The 18,128-nt window shown below is 38.8% G+C and overlaps 1 protein-coding gene across 2 annotated transcripts in view; it reads right to left on the bottom strand.

The window, feature by feature from the left end:
• Nucleotides 1-8,592: 8,592 nt before the first annotated feature.
• Nucleotides 8,593-18,128, bottom strand: part of CPNE8 (copine 8) — a 90,608-nt gene continuing 81,072 nt past the window's right edge. For both annotated transcript variants that reach the window (XM_065743580.1, XM_065743581.1), the window contains 3 exons: nucleotides 16,048-16,105; nucleotides 15,022-15,095; nucleotides 8,593-10,296 (listed from right to left, as the gene is read on the bottom strand). In XM_065743580.1, the coding sequence (XP_065599652.1) occupies nucleotides 10,108-10,296; nucleotides 15,022-15,095; nucleotides 16,048-16,105 (321 nt within the window). In that variant the 3' untranslated portion in view covers nucleotides 8,593-10,107. The remainder of the gene's footprint in view (nucleotides 10,297-15,021; nucleotides 15,096-16,047; nucleotides 16,106-18,128) is intronic.

Genomic DNA, 18,128 nt, shown 5'->3' on the forward strand with positions numbered 1-18,128 from the left:
GGATGGGGAGGTGGCTGTTGGGCACTGTCTCTCTGATAAAAATGACAAATCCTTCAGTTCACGTTTTTTTTTCAGCAGGTTTTCCAGATGCTGTTTCTACCCTTCTCACCCTGCCAGACTCAGGACCATGCACCAAGCACCTGCTCATCTCTGTTCCCATCAAACCACTTCTTGTGCTTCTGCTGGGGAGCACTAAGCTCATGGCCACTGTCCCTAGTAATGCCAGGGCAAACAGTGTCTTGGCATCATAGGATGCCAGTTCTGATATCTTGGGTGCAACAGAAACCATGCTTTTCATCTCCCTCCATCTCCTCCATTTACAAAGTCAGATAAATACCTCATCCTCCACTAGTCACAGCCAGTTGCTCCCATTCCCAATAAAAATGAAAACCACGAGTGTCATATTTAGCAATGGAACACGTTTGCTTGTTGTAGTAGATATTTACTCCTTGCTTCCCAAAACCTTTCTTGACTCATCAATGTCTCCCCCACTTCAGAACAGCTTGTTTGCATGTGGAATAGTCCTAAACAGTCAGCTTTCACCTTACCGCTGTGATACTCACATGAATATCCTCTGATCTGAGCTCTGTCCTTCCCTTCCCAAAGCAGAGCTGTACCAGACGGGGATCCCATCACATGTATGCAAAGCAAATGCTGCTGACCACACACCAAGCTGGAAATGAAAGTGGCCATTTGTGGCATCAAATGGGCATATGGATCCAGTAAGGATAAGCACCAATATGGAGCCAGCTGGGGACAGGAGCTCTGAGATGGCTTGTGAGGAAAACGGAGGTAGGAGGAGTAAGGGAGGTGAGGCCCTGGCACAGCTGCCCAGAGAAGCTATGGGTGCCCCATCCCTGTAGGCTCTCAGGGCTGGGTTGGATGGCTGCCTGAACTGTTGGGGGGCAGGAGTTGGGGCTGGCGGGCTTTAAGGTCTCTTCTACTCCAAACTATTGTGTGATTCTATAAATCTATAAGGCAGCATCTGCCCCCCGCGTATAGCAACACTTTAAATATCCTTATGTTCCTATTTCAGTTTAACAGGTTTAAAATACAGCACCATTTCAGCTTGTATTGCCTTTGTTAAAGAGAGCTTTTGGAAACCTGCTACTTCCTTGGAATGACAGATAATGGACATGTCTATTGATAACAGCACAGCGCGTGCATCAACAAGCATTTTAAATTCCTCTGTACTGTTAAATATCTAACAGTGCCAGAAGGAACTTTGCTAATTCTGTGGGTGTGTGGAAAACGTGTCTCTCTGTTCTTGTTAATTCTTCCAGGGCAGAGGGAAATGCTGCCGTGCAGCTGACAGCCTCCCTCAGGTAATGAAATGCTGCGATTCAGTGGTATTCCTCACTCACAAAAGCATCACCTTCTTCCCATTTGTATTCCACCAAGAGGCTTAGCAAGATGAGGAAAATAACTTCAGAAGCAATTGCAGTATGTCTGCAGTTCACTTGTGGGTTTTCTTTTCTTTTTTCTTTTTCTTTCTGAAGGCTTTATCTGCTGTAACACCTATTCTTATGCCAAAGGGAATTCAGCGAGGGGTAAATAGCTAATTTCATTAGCAGGTGTGATTTCTCCATAGTGTGAATTCTACTGAGTAAAATGCTAAAAAAATTGAATTCTATTCTAAGCTTTGTGAAGGGCTACCAAAGTGACATTTGCAAAGGAGGCTTGCATGGATCTAACTTACAGAAAGGTGACACATTTTGAGGAGGTCTAGAGAGCAGAAAATGAGGATGAATCAGTTTTAAAGCCGGTGGGGTTTCTTTTGTCAAATACTTGTCATGGTTGCAACAAAAGAATGTCTGCAACTCCAGCCAGAGGAACAAACCATTAGCTCCAAAGGAGGTCAGTGGGAGAGAATGCTATTAACCAGTCACTTCCATCATAAAATGATTTTCCCTCTACGTGAAAAGGCGTTTATCTCTGAAGCTATACATGACAAACACGCAAAGCACAGATTTAAGGGCATCTGATAATGCTAGTCCAATTATAGCTCTGTTCCAACACCTCTTAAAGGCTGCTGCAATTCTTTTATCAGAGCTAATCCTCTATCACGAGTGAGTGAATTAGAGATATGAGGAAAACGCCATTTGTTGGTATGGAAGGAGCAGTGTTTCAGTATCACCCAGCGTTATGAATCCTGCAGATCTAACACACCTCCTATGTCCTTTGCCGTAAATGAATTGTAGGAAATATTTCTGTTGGTTTTTCTCCACCAGCCCACATGCTTTAACTGTGAGTTCTGGCTCCCAAGCTGTAACGCATCAGTCACTGCAACACACGCAATGTTCTCTTGTTAATGACAGGTAACCATAGCTGGCTGAGCACATCTGGAAGACTGACTGCAGCTATTTACTGGGGGAACTGAGGCCCTGTGACAGTAAGATATGAAGTAGGCAGAGATCTTGGTGCCAAGTTCATGACATGGTGACCTGGTGTTCCAGGGCTGCCAGCATTGTGCTGGAGGCCGTGCCAGACACAGCTTCTACTCACTCAATTCCTTCAAGCTCATTCCTAAGGCTCTCTGCTCTCCTCTGAAAATCATGAGCCCCAGGGAGTATGGAGTGGCTGTAACGCCTGAGGACCTCTGGAGGGGCTCTCTCTCCCACGCCTGGAGATGCCCTGTGGGAAGAGCAGTCACAGCTGAAGCCTTTCCCCACCACAGAGCACTCTGACATCTGTGCTCACACCTCTAGGGACAAGGAATGCTATGGAGATGGGTGTTAGAAACAGCTCATCTGACACTGATTTCTCTGCTAGGCAGTAGAAGTGAGTTGTCCCCCTCCATATTTGCCTGCCACCAGCAGTCAGCTGTGATGGGAACACTGCAGAATTCAACCTCCAGGTGTTGCAGGCAGTAGCATAATGATGGCTCTCTCATAAGCTCATTAAGTTTCCCACTACAACGCACCAGTTGTACAATGCTGCTGTTTCAGCATCTCTTTGCAATTCTTAGATCTGCACACAGAGCCTTCCACTTCACTATTCTTTGATACCAGCTCACCTGGTGCCTGCCTCCCTTGGCATTCACCATCACCGTGATAAGAACTTTGTCCTCCTCTTAGCTGTGGTCACCAACAGGGAGCTGGTAGTCTCAGCTGTCCATCAAATGGGAATATCCTCATCAGCTCATTTGAATCCATCTCTCTGCAGATGGATGACAGCTACACCCACAAGTATACACATTTCAGATGAAATCTCACTAGAGCCCTCCATGGCTCTCCTGGTGCCTTCCTACCAACTAACCAAGCCACCCCAGCATTGCCAATCCAAGGTCCCATCTTCCCGTTTCCACACCATGCTGGCTGCCTAAGAACTTTGAGGTAGATGACATATACTCCTGTTGCTCTTTTCCAGTTGAAAAGACTGATTTAGCAAAGGAAATCATCATTAGACCCAAAGTGCCTCTCATATCTCTCACTCCAGCGCTCTGTCTCCTCTCTGCATGTAATATTCTTTATTTTCTGTTAATTAGGTTGCCTACATTTGCAGGACTAATGAGTAGGACTTCAGGATAGTTAACTATTTAATGCATTATCGCCTTGCTCAGATGGAGATCAGACATAGTGGCTGCCCAACCTGTTCAGAACAATTTCTAAGACACAGATTACGCAATTTTTTTGAGATCCATTAGAATGTGTTCTCCAGTTAGGAAATTTTGTCTATCATCCCATATAAGCCTTTCTTGCTGCCAAAAAAGATAGCTTCACCTGTCATCTCTGACCTTTGCACGAGCGCACACATTTATCACAGTCCCTTTGGTCTTTTGCATACAAAACACAGCCAGGCACTTTAAGTTTTTTTCCTCTGTGACTGAACACTGCCAGCTCTTTTTCTCTTTTGGACTCTTTCAGAATGGTGTGGTCCAGACACAGCACAAGGGTAAGGCTCAGCACTGCTTGGCGCAGAGCAATAACCACCTCCCTTCTCTCACAACCACTCTTAACACCATTCAGGGCGATCTTTGCTTTGTACGTAACAGTATCACAATTTGATTCATATTAACTTCAGAGTGCAAACGTATCTGCAGATTATTAACTTCTGAACTGCTGTTTATCCAGGTATTTTTCATTTTCATTCCACTTGTGCTTATTTATTCCCCTCTTGAATGCAGTACTTCCTAATTTTTTTTTCACAGCAGTTTATCTCACTGGTTCCTGACCTTCCCTCCCACTTCTCTAAAACATTCTTGAATTCTAATCAAGCCTCCCAGCCTGTGACCCTGGTGAGCTGACACATTCATTGGCTTTATAAACGTAGACTCTAATCCTTTGTTAATAGCATTAATGACAATATTTACCAACAATAGACATGAGAGACTCCCACAGAACTCTCCTTCTTTCCTTCAGATTTGACAATCTATTGGTATTTTCCATTCCTCTTGCTCACAGAAAGCAATCAGTAAAGGCTGTGCGCTCTCTTCTGTATTTTTGGGGGCTTTTTACCACTGGAAGTATTTAATGACATGGTGAGGGGATTATTTACTCCACTGCACTCTGCAGAGAAGTTCCACAGCCTACAGTACTTCTGTGCTCACAGAAAGCCAATTGGCTTCCCAGCACCTTCCCTCTCCCTGATGATTGCATCCTGATGGCCCACTCAGCTGAAGACAGCCTTCATTGCTAATCACTTTGCACATGCAGTCAATTGCCTTGATTTCATGATCAGCCCAAAGAAAATTGAACCACATAAGAGCCTGTGGCAAGGGCACGCACATGTCCACCACATTATTATGACGACTGTGTTCTTCCTCAGGCTAGGTGGGATTTTGCTTCCTGGGCCAGTACAGAAGTGATGAAATCACAGCACAATGTCTAGCAGTGGCTTCAGAGGGCTGTTGTGGCACATGGAGGCAGGTATCTCACACCATTCAAATCTCACAGCATTCTGTGGCATGGGGCGTGGATTTGAATGCTCAGTTGGCTTGAGCCCTCTGATATAAATTCATCAAATGAGAAGCCTGACAATAACTTAATGCTGTCTAGTGTTTAGCAGTAAGTGCATGTTCAGAATACAGTACTCTATGCCCTCTGTTTAGAAATCCATCCTGAAAATAGCAGTCATCTGCCATCAGCTGGGGAAGACACACACTAATAGCAACGAGCATCAACACACTGGCTTGAAATTAAACCTGAAATCATGCCATATCGAGTTAGAGGCAAAGAAACAATAATCTGTTACATGGAGATGAAAAGAATTTGCACTACTGCTGTAAAGCATTGTGAAAGAAAGTAAGATCACAGTTGATGTGAAAAAAGTGAGCAGTATGAAGCAGCAGCCTAACGCTCTACACGGTTGTGGTCAGCCTTCCTGAAAATATTTCTGCCATGCTGATATCCACCTGCTCTCCACACCAGCAGGGCAAGTTCCGATCTCATGCTCATCCTTGCTGTTGAAGTTCACTGTGATCTTAAAAGAGTTAAAGCCATGCTCTGGCAGGGAAGCCGCCCCTACACAGTGGTACCGTCCATGTCTTCAGCCAGTTTCTATCCTGCTGCTGTCCTCTCCCGGCTCCTCACAGCACAAGAAGCTGCAATACTTTCTCTTAGTGTAAGCACTGCTCTGCAAGAACTAACACATTCATGTGTTACCAACATCATTTTCATCCTCAGTCCAAAGCACGGCACCATATCAGCCACGATGAAGAAAACTATCACAGAGAAAACAGTACACACCTCTGCTTTGCTGCTGTTGTTTTCCCCAGAATTGTTGCACAGCCTTGAAGTTAATAACAAGTTTTTTGTTACTAAGCACTCCTACCTACCTCCACTCATTTAATTTACTCCTCTTGCAGACTTTTTTTCTAATCCATAAAAATTATTTTAATTTTTAAACGTTTGAAAGTGATTGAACTATCTGCAGTTCATATAACCTGCTAAATTAATAAAAACTTTTCGTGTATTGCACCATGAATGGCAGTCACCAAACAGTACCAAAAGCAAGACAGGTCCCTAAGATCCCTACGGAACATGAGCAGATACATTTTTCCTGTTTGATGATGAAAGACTTCTAGCATTTCTCTGAACAGTCTAAGCAATCTGGGATTACATAACACTTCAAATGAAGCTGCCACCTCCTGCTTTGCCTTTAAAACATCAATCTAAAGCTTTAATAAAGTGACACGGGGGCTGTTTCAATCCCATATCCTAAAGCTCACGATCCCACTCTTCCAAAAAAGAGGCATTCCCATTGGTAGCTGTAAACTTAGGTTTAAGTAATAATGACCACTACTTGGAATGGACCGTTTAATTATTACTCCTCTTCTGTGATGACTGAAGGAAACAGACATTGAGCATTTCACTGCTTTCCTGAGACTATTCACTCTTTTTTTTTTCCATTCCTGCACATCTGTTACATTTATCCACAGCAACACGTTCTCCTTTTTAATTCTTTTTGACGTTTTTGATTAAAACTTCCAATGCAGCCGTAATTATTTACTGCATTCCCTGGTTTCTCACTGCACTCCCTGGGTTCCTGCTGCATTGGTGTAATTTGTCACTTGGTGTCCTTTTATTACTTCTCAAAGATGACAATCATGTATCATTTTGATTGTTTCAACCTTTTTTTTTTATTTTATTTTTGGAAGTATTCTGAATTTAAAGTGAATTTAATCTGACCCTCTTTAGCTTTGAATCCTGAGCTTTTCAAAATGTGTCTTCTCAGAGAATACCTGCTCTTCTGATTCTTTTTCTATTCTTTTTTTCTTTTGTAGGTATCTCTTGGGGTCTATACTTAGACCTTTTTGTGTACGGAATTAAGCTGGTTTGAATTCCACGTGGATCCTGTTGTGCAGGCTGCCACCTTTCCCTACAAGTTACAAAATTGTTTACGTAACTAAAATCAAACTAATTTCCCCTTCCAGATTAACAAAACAATTCCAGACTAATCTCAATCAAACCTAAAGCCACTTTCAAATTCTCTTCTCCACGAGGCAGCATCCTTCCTAATTGCTGGAACGTTGGTACAGGTTGCACTCTGCCACAGCACTGCCTGCACTGATTACAAGGAAATCATCAGTTCAAAGATGGATACCAAAGGAAGAGATCTCTCCTCATGGAGCTTTCCTTTCAGGGCAACTCGTTTTGTCACCTAACATGTCATATTTTGCCTTTATTACACATAAAAGCTCCCTGCTACTCCATAGCCACAGTATTATTGAGCTTTGGTAGTATGCTCGTGATTTCATGTGACAGTATTTCACTATTTTTGTAGTTCTTGTACACACCATTTGGTTTACCCCTTGAGGTCTAAAATTTTTCTCTCTTTCAACACTTGTTGCTCTTCCATCTCACAAAGCTTCCTATTAGATGCAGTACATACCCACCACTAGCATTAGCCTCCTGAATGCTCTGTGTTGTTCTGCTTCAGTATTGGTGACGGAGGTATTAGGTATCCCTTTCTAGGCCTTTAATAGCCACACTCATATACAGAATAAGAGGAGAATTAATCATGAAATGCATGGAATACAAAGAGGTAAAACATGAGTCCAGCTTGGAAGCATTACCTTCACTCAGCAAGAGCCTCTATGTTCCATTGTCTGTCCGACAGCTGCTCCTGTTGTGGCTGGTAGGAGAGGGAGATGCAACTGCTATTCCAGAGAAATGAGAATTATGACCATCAACTCCCATCTTTAATACAGGCATGCCTGAGGGTACCCTGTGAGCCTACAGAATGGTCTCATACACATTACAGAATTAAGTTGTCCAACATACAGGCAATGTCTCCAGTCTGGAAAGACTCCCTTTCCCACCAGAACACTGAGTCCACTGACTACCGCTCTTCCTTTCCATGACTTAATTTAGGTTTACACTTCAATACAAAATGGAAGGAAAGAGAGCAGTGTAGAATACGACAGGTTGGTACTTGGGCTGGATGGAAAAAAGACTTCTGATCAATCATTAGATTATTAATTACATGGATTAAATCTTACCTTTATTTACAAGTTCCTCCACTTGTTAAATTAAGACCAATCTTTGCATGAATAAAAGGTGGTGATTAAATGACAGCTAATGAACTTACTCTTCATTTTTTTGTCTAACTCGGTCTGAAATAAATAAATACTAGATAAAACACCCAATAGATATCTAAGTACAAGATACAAGGTAAAGAAATAAGAGGTTGGAAGAACTAGAATGCGAGTAAAAGAGGTTGGTCATTCTGGCTTCAGAATGAAAACAGCTTAACACATGGACTGCTGAGAACAGCTAAAAATGGCAAAATGAAGGAACAGAAGTATGGTTTCAATTCAGCAGTTTCTCACATGCCAATGACGTTAAGTATGAAAAATAAATAAAGACAGAAGGAGAGCACCACCACCATCCAGTAGATTTAAACTTATTCTTTATGATGCACTTTCATCAAAATTTGTCAGGTATCAAATTTCATTCATGCAACATCAATCCACTAAGAAATACATGTTTTGGTGAGAAAATTAAAGTCCATATTTATGTAAAAATCGTTTTGAAATAAAAATAAAACAGTATCTTTTTTACCAAAAAACCACTTTATAATATTTTTTTTCTATTTATTCTTTACTAACAGATAATAACCTGGAAAAAAAAAATGGAATTTCCTGCATGAGACAGAAGGAGTTTAAATATATTTAAAAATGGAAGATTCTGCATTTACATAGTTATATGCCATTAATATTGAAGATACACTTTCTGGAAAAAAAACTTTTCATGCTTAAAAAATGCACCGTAGGTTCATACTGTACATTCCACATACAGTAGTAAGAAACAGAAGTAGTAAACGGGTTATATGCAAAGAAGAAAGGTTACATTACAGGACGGTTACGACTGTGACACAGAAAAAAATTAAAAATATTCCATTTTAACAGTATTTGAAGGCAACTCACAATCATTTCAGGAGTTCTGTGAAATTTAAGGCCATTAGTTCTAAATAAAATATATCTGACACAAACTCACAAAACTGTGTATTTTGTAAAAACTGTACATGCAAAACTATTTCATAATTATATATGAACAGGCATATAATAAAATTTTTGGGTAGTTCAGTACACAAAATTGTGCACAAAGCAACATGGTTGTGCAATTTTTAAACCAGTTAATTAACATTATCATTCATGCATCCTGAATGGCAATGTGATTAAATGACAATATAAACCCAAATATTAAGAGCCAGCATCCCTTTGAATGGGCAATCTAGACAAAATGTTGCAATTTTAAATTAAGTTTAAAATGATCCATTATAAAACATCTGCTATAATCACTCCAAAAGTCTTTTCTGATGCAAAATTTCCAGTGCTTTAAGGAATGCATGATAAGATTTAATGAGCTCGGTGAGTCAACTGTAATACTCAAAGTTCTGATTTGAGGTAATTTTCTTTAATTACTTATAGCAAGTAACTCTTCTAATTTGCTTCAGTAACTAGTTTAAAAAACTGTAAACTCAGATAAACTTAGAAACTGGATTATCTCTGACAAAACACACGTTCCTCCCCCTTGAAATATGGACCTAGTCAGAAGTCCCACGTAATTATGACATTCACATTTTAGGAGCTTTTCTCAGGCTGTAAAATGGATAGATCACTGAGAACAAACCGAAGCAGTTCAGGTACTGGAAAACACACCTATCTGTCCTTTTCTTAGCTTTCATCTGTATTTGTCTAAACAAACATTCAAAGAGATATTGCTTCTCTTGTGATCTTGTGACAAACTATTGCAAGCTAGAAGATGTGTGAATCAATATTCCAAACTTTTATTGTTAAGAATAGTTATAAAAGTACTGAAATTTAAAAATAGTAACATGTAAACATTGATACAGAGGAATAGCATTCCTATACGTTTATGTACACACAGTTTTCAGAGAGGACATATCTTCTGAGTTGAAATCCTGACTTGTGCTTTCCTCTCCAATAAATAGATCAAAAAAGTTGGGCTTTTGTCAAAAGAAAGAAAGAAAAAAAAGACTCAGAACATCATCATTTTGATCCTAGCATTTAAAACCCTTTCAGTTGCTCATGCAACCATATGAAGAAATTTGGTATGTGAAGAGAATTTTTCTCGCTCCAAAAAGCTACTGCTGCATCCAGAAATTCTTGACTTGTGATAAATGCTGAGGACTTTGGAGCACTCATATCTGAGTCTGTAACACATGAATAGGAGGCGTATAGGGTGGTGGTGCAGGGGATGGCTTTATTCCTCTGACCCTCATGTAGGACAGAAACTGGTCTGGGATCTCAGCCAAAACATCCTTAGCAAGTCTTGCCATGCTTAACACGTGGTTTCCACTTCTGTCAATGTAATCCCGGAACGGCACAAACTACAGAAGAAAAGATATGCTCACACAGGTCATGATGCAGAGACAAAATATGTCTTAAAATGCAAAAATGAGGAAGTTTGATCTAGGCACTAAAGGCACATTAACATACCACCTTACACATTATATATATATATATATATATATATATATATATATACACACACATTATATATGTATGTACAAATACACACGCATACACACGCATACACACACACACACACACACATATATATATGTCCATTTTCTAATAGAAACATATTCTCAAACCATGGCTGGCTCAGATTACCAGCTATGTGCTTTACTGACATGTCTGGATTAATTCTCAACCTCTTCCATACAAAGCTATTTTTTGCTTACATGACTTACTCCTGGGCCTCGCCTACCAGAATTCCTAGGGTAAATGTTTGCTATCTGAAGTGAACAAAACAGAAAGGATGACTTTATCATCTTGATCATTTTTCATTATACTTAGTAGTATTGTGAACCACTGCTGTGAACTTTTTTTTTTTACCTAATATCAACAAACACACCAAGACTCTAAGAAAAAAGATCTGGTTTCAAGTAAGAACTTGCTATGTCATTCCCAAATCTGTAACACCCAAAAAGGCAGCTACCAGCTCTGCCTTGGAGATCACAATAATAAGATGCTTGTGATTCTGGTAAGGAAAAAAGAAACAATGTAGGTTCCTTGATTTTTACTCACAACAGACAGCATGCAGAGGTGCAGTGGGTTAAGCTACATAATAGGTTTTGCCAAAAGGATGGTTTATTAGGAATTCTGTTTCTTGCTTGGATTTCTCAGGACTGCAGCTGGGTGACTTTTCAAAACCAGGAATCAATGCCCAAAGTTACATCTGGTACTGATATACTAGACTATGCTTGAACACAAATCCTAATGGTGTCTTTATCCTCTAGGGAAAAAGAGAAGACTTGACTGTAAATTTTCTCACATAATACTCCACAATAAAACTGGAAGCCAAACCCAGAGATCTCTAACCTCTTAGATGTACTCTAAAATAAGCAGACTGTTTTGCCCATTATCCCAACCTGAATTTTTTTGTCTTCTTGGATGCACATCAACCAAGATTTTATATCAGTTTTTGTTTTTCTAAAAAGCACTACAGCTTTCAAGATTAGGGGACCACTGAATTACAGTGGGAGTTCAGCTTACATTGCAATTCTGAGAGCCTGACAGTTTTCCAGAAAAGAAAGAAACAAAATAAATCTACTTAATATATTAAACAAATAAAGGAACTCTTGGAAAAAAAAAAAGATGAAAACAACATTTAATCAATAAAGAACTTAATTAAATTATTTTTTTCATCAGCTTTGAAAAAGTAATTCTCATCCTGGACTTATGAAACTAGATGATCATTGCTATAATTCAGCTATGTCATTTCTTTGTTGTTGGTGGGTTTTTTTTTGTTTGTTTCTTTGTTGTTTTTGCAATGAACTTCTGTATTTTTAGTGGAGCCAATATTAAAAAAATGCTTAAAAGAAGCAGCAAATGAAAATATAGCTTGTTCGTCAGAAGCAAAATAGCTGAAAAATAAAAACTGTTCTGAGCAGACAGTATTGCTATAAATTATGCAGGGATTCAACTCAGTTGACTCTTTGCCTAACTCCACAGATGATGGAGTTCTCAATTTGACATAGCTTTGATGCTATGTATTTGCACTATGTTGAGTTAAACTGAAACCCATAACCAAATTAAGCATGAACAGCAAGTTGTTAGAGCACTTCCCCAGGAAGCAGTACATGTGCAGTTCCTTAGGAGATGATGACAAAGTCACAGAACCACTGAGGCTGGAAGTGACTTGAGATTGTTCAGTCCACCCCTGCTGCTCAAGCAAGGCCAGCTAGAGCAGATTGTCATTGTCATGAGACTACAAGAGCAAGCAGCAAGACCATGCAACTAGACAGGTGGGAGAACAATGGGCAAAAAGGAACCTGTGAAGGTACTAAGCCAGGAAGCAAAGCGTCCGTAGTTCCATAATTAGCTGTAGTAGCCACTTCTGTGATTATTCAGTGACTTTTCCATATAAGAAACAAGCAGATACTGTGACATTTTCTAGTACTGACTCCTTTGTTTCTCTCTCACGCACACACACACAAAAAAAAGCCATCACCAGTTTTCAGAAGTCAGTAAAGTACCGCTCAGTTTCAGCAGCGTGGTCCTTAAACTCAATCAACTTATTGGCAAGAATAAATCTAACTGTCCCCAGAAGCGTGAAGTTAGAAGAGTAACAAACAAATGGAAAAACCACTGTAGCCTGTAGGCTTACACACTGAGCTGTGAAGGGATAAGATTTCTCTCTCACGTTTTCTCATTTCCTAATGCAATAGCTGTCTTGTAAAAAGCATATGCAGACAGGGTTAAGAATCAGAAAGTATCCCATTTCAAGAGATCACCCTACTTATAGACATGAAAAGTCAGATCACGATTTCTGCAGCAAAGGGAGGCAATTTCAACAGTGCAGTTGTTAAAACACAGTTACACAATATCAGCGGCCTAAATTCGTACTCTCTCACCTCTCCTTATGGGATATAGATACCAGAAGAGCTTGAGGAACTACAGACAGAAACATACGTACAGATACACACGTGCAAAGAAAGGCCTAGAGTTACCACACAGAACATGTAGGAGTGGCAGAGGAATAGAATGAAAGACATAAGAAAGACTGAAGGGAAACGGAAAGAATGCAACATCCTTTGCCTTTAGCTTAATAGTTTAATTTATAATTTTAACACATAAAATTATCAACAGAAACTATATGTACATTACCACAAGTTAAGTATTTTGTCAAAATTTCTTAAATAAAAATAGGATAAAAGAGAAGCAGAAATTCAGTAAACTGAGGAAGAACTGGCAGGCATATAATTCAGGGTTCCCACAATACCCATGTTTATTAGCAAGGAGGGAAATCTAAGATCAAATCTTTCCTTGAACTGCAGTTAGTAGTAAACGTAATAGATAAACCAACTGTAAAATTAACAGTTATCTTTACCAACTAACTTTAACTAACCTAGCAAAAAAAAAAAAGTGATCTTTTTACATTTGAGAATTTAAGTTTCTAAAAGCAAGTCATTTTCATCCTACCATCTATAAAATAAAGGTCATACTAAACTTAAAGGGTTTGACATTATCTCTTTTTATTTATGTAGCTAGTACATAATGTATTTGTTATTATTTAGACAGAAAGAGCACAAAATTGTACTGCCTTCAGCTAATCTGGTATGACTTGGGGCAAAGTTCTAAATGAAAGATGTTCACAGCAACTAAATGTTTCACTGAAACATTTCTGATATGCAATGAATTCTAAAAAATTGAAAAAAGTAACTTTTTTTAATCTCAGAAGAAACAGAATGTTTCTGACATTTTCTCTGATCTTTTTAATAACATCTGAAGAAGTTTTGAAGAACATCTGAAGAACATTTGAAGAACCTATTATTTATGCTCTTTCGATGTAAAAGTGGCAGCTTTTGGAGCTGCTGCTGTTCTGAGGAATTGTGCATAACTACCTAGCATATATTAGAAGGGCACAGTGCTGTGTATGTTAGAAATACCTGAATTAGCTTTAAAAATTCTGACCTGGCTCAGGGTTTGCAGAAATACCAGTCTGGAGTCCAGAAGCACTTCCAGCATGTTTATAGCTGACTCAGTCCAGGTATTTTAGATATCATTCTTTCTATAGTCAACAAGTTGATCTGATTTTGAGAAGTTCACTGCTTTTCATCTGTCAGCTTCAATACTTCCTTTAGCATGCACGAACTAGCATGCTGAGCCTTTCTATGTGTTTGGTTTTCCTTCAGTATCCCATGAAAATAAAAAAATTGGATCTAGTTTCTGATGCAGCTTTTTGAAATCAAAACAATAACAAAATTAATTCTGTCCAGGTGGTACACAGTGAGATAGGAAGAAAGAATGCCTGAGCACAGATGCAATGTTTCAGAAAAACTGTGGACTTCTAGAAATCTACTGCCCTTGGGAAGAAGTATGATTATGGTGGATATGTGCACACAAAGCTACCATACCACCCTGCATGTGACTGCTTAGGTGCCAATGACAAACACAGGGCTGACTGAATAATTGTAAAGAGCAGAACATGAACAGAACCAGAGCGAAGAAGTGGAGTAGCATGTGGAATGCAAGTAAGAGTAGCACTTTTAGGATTTGGTTCAGTCATCTAAACAGAGATGTCTGCTATCATCTGGCATACCTTAAGGCATGAGACATCTGCATGGTCATATGTGGCAGTCAGGTCACATGAAATGGGAGACACCCACAGTCTCTTGGACTGGCAGTGAGAGGAATGGGAAGATATCCTAGGCATTTCAAATACATTCAATAGAGGCCTAGGTACTGCTGACTTCCAAAACTGTTAAAATTCTTCTTTACAGACTCACAGTAGGATTGCAGTACCTGTAATACAAAGGAAACTAATTCTCCTCCCGTTGCTGTATAACCCTAAGACTTTATTTCTGTGCTGCCGGTAAGGGGTCATTTCCTAATGAACACACATCCAGTATCTTGTGGTATATAAAGGCTTATGAGGCATCACAAAGAGTTTCTGAAGCTTTTATAAACAAACCAAGATGTTTATAGACGCTACGGTAAATCAATGCTATGGTAAAACGAAAGGAGGGAAGACATGAACATGAACATGAATTCAAAGCAAACAGGATCGGTAAGATGTAATTGTTAGAGAAATTTTTATCTCCCACCTGCACAATGTCTCTTTCTGCAAACTTTCCTCTTGAAGAAATCCTGACTACATCGCCATCCAGTTCTTCCATAGCTTAAAAAAGAAACAAATGAATTTATCTACGAGATAATCTACTCCAAAAAAAAAAAAAAACAATACTGAGAAAAATTTTAGTCAATCTATACTTGAGAGCAACAGAATCAGCAACTGCTATCTTTAGGTAAATTTTAAGGTCATTTACATCATGCATTGTAGCTATTTTCGCTTTTTCATGCTGATGATACCCACATTTTGTCTTTATTATCACCTTCAGAACAAAACATGCCGCACTAAGGTCCACTATATCCTTCCGACTTGCAAACCAGCAAGTATTTCGTTTTTGTAGGGCTATGTTCATACTTCCACATGGAAGGTGGAAAAAAATTCATCTTGAGAAATCACAAGACAGCAATTGATAAATTAGTTCAAATAACTGAAGTAAAAAAAATTATTGGAATAGAGAATACTACTCCAGAACATCTTATGAAAGAATATGCAAATAATCTTGGTGATTCCTATCATGCTGTAATATTCTTTCACCAGTGCTAGACAGTAAGGCTCACTTATGTTATAAAGTGAAACCCGGTTTAACACAGATCAAATTTATTTTCTTTTGTATTTTATTACGGCAGTAAGAACAGGTGATCAATATTTCCAGTCAACTGATACATCACAAGGCAACTAAATATTGATGTTTCAGAAATTCAGAATTACTTGAGTACACTTATTTTACTCTCCCCCCTGCCCTAACATTTTCTAGAGCACAGTAAATGCTCAGCCCCCATATGGTTCTATGACTTGAAGAGAGAGCCTGAGGGGCTACACAGCTCGACATCATAGCTTGTAATCATACTGAGTTATCAATCAATCCAGCTGGAAATGTCATCAGTACTTACTGTTTGTTCTATATTATGTAAAGAACAGTATGTGTTTCAAAAGCCACATATTACAGACGTAAACAAATATAAAACATTTTAGAAAAAAACCAACACACTAAAACACTTACCATCAAACTCTGCTGGCCCTACTCCCACTATAATTATTGACATTGGAAGCTTTGAAGCCTTAGAAAGAACAAAAAAAGTGGTTTAATACATTATATAACCTCAGCTGCTATTATGAAAGATGCAAAGATAATATGAATAAAAAACATACAGGAGTGAAGCTTTGAAGAACAATTCCTTATACTCATCTCCTAAAAAGATGAGTAGAATAAATGACTGATTTGAACAATATTTCTTCCATGAATGAAAAATTTTATTCAAGTTAGTATTCTATGCCATAAAGTTAACAAGATATTAAACGGTGTTATGGTTAAGAGTTTTAATTTTACTTATCTTTTTTTATTCAATGAAAAATGGCAAAGATGGCTTTCCCTGAATGAACTCTCTGTAAAACCTTTACAATTATGAGGATAGAATCATAAATACTGGATTCTCCTGCCCTGACAGCAGGACTAAATATTCACTACAGAAATCTTCCAAAACTATTTCTTTTGAGGAGGGTAACAACAACAAAAAATCTAACCAATATCAGGGCTGAGAAATGTTTCTTATTGTGATCACAGAATCATAGAGCACTTAGAGTTGGAAGGGACCTCTGAAGGCCATCTACTCCAACTCCCCTGCAATGAACAGGAACACCACAGCTAGATCAGGGTGCCCAGGGCCTTATCCATCCTTGACTTTGACAGCCTCCGGGGAGGGGGCACCAACCACAACACTAGGTAACCCACGCCAGTGCCTCACCACCCTCACTGTAGAAGATTTTTTGATATTCTGATAGTCTGATGAATATCTGGTGATACTCTACTGAATAGTGAAATGCCTACAGTCATTTTAAACAGGAGTCTACTGAGGTCAAAAATCACAGATGTACACTTTCTGCTAAATTGAAATCAGCTCAACTGAAGTTCCAAGTAAAGTGGCTTTAGGAGATACCTATGGTTTTCTTCTGGAATATAAAAGCATTACTCTGCCTCATCTAAAAGACATTCTCTTTTTAGACACACCATTCTCACTTCCCATTCTTGACCTGTCACAAAACTGCATATAAAATCAACCATTTGAAAGGAGAAGACACAGAGTTAATTAATGTATACATGCTTTTTAAAACAATGAAAATATGACATCCTATAAATCACTAATGTGCTACAGCATTCTATACTGTACCGTATATGTTCTACATTAATTACAAATTCATCATGAAGTGATACTACACAGTCAATCTTCCAAGTAAAATTTGGTAGTAAAGTAATGCAATTTATTATTTTTTGTTTAAAATTACTAAATACTTATATGTTATGAAAAATGCTGGCAAAATCCATCTGGACATGGTGCTAGGCAAGCAGCTCTGGGAATCTCTGCTTGAGTAGAGATTTGACTAGATGGACCTAGAGGTCCCTGAGAACCTCATCCATTCTGTGATCAAGGTCCACAAATGCAGCATAACTGTAACTGAGTTGCAATATACTGCATAAGTCATTGACAGTGAGTATAAAGTATTTTTTTGGATATGAAGGCACTATTTAAAGGCACAGAATGTCTTCTGGTTTTCAGATGTTTTTGAGAACCTTTGAGTTTGAATTTAAAGAAAGTGTTCTTCAAAAATATTCCTAATCAGATAGACACAGTACTACATGATACAACATACATGAAACCGTAAGAGGCAAGGTCAGTGAAAAGACAGAGTTCAACTTTAGCATATAAACTTGGTGTTGGCATTTTCTGAATGGCAGTATAACCTTTGAACAGTTTGATAAAGCAGAACATCTGACACATATGCTGTAACAAGAAGGATGCACAGAGCACAGTGTTAAAAAAAATGAAACACTCTCTTCCTCAGTTTTATACACATCAGCTTGTATTTAACACTACTGCCCCTTTTTTCATTATTCCAAATATTATTATGACTGGAAAATGCTACCAGGCAGCATTTAATTAGTCCTGTCATGGTATACTGTGCTCGCACTTCAGGAGCTATACAGAAAAATAATGCATCTTCATCAAAACGATGTGACATTCCTGAACTTTTGCTCACTCTAGGCAAACAACACATCTTTTGTACCTCTAGACATTTACAGAACAT

Source organism: Cyrtonyx montezumae, unplaced genomic scaffold (assembly GCF_038088225.1).
Source record: "Cyrtonyx montezumae isolate F1298 unplaced genomic scaffold, pur_monq_1.0 scaffold_3, whole genome shotgun sequence".
NCBI classification, from domain to species: Eukaryota; Metazoa; Chordata; class Aves; order Galliformes; family Odontophoridae; genus Cyrtonyx; species Cyrtonyx montezumae.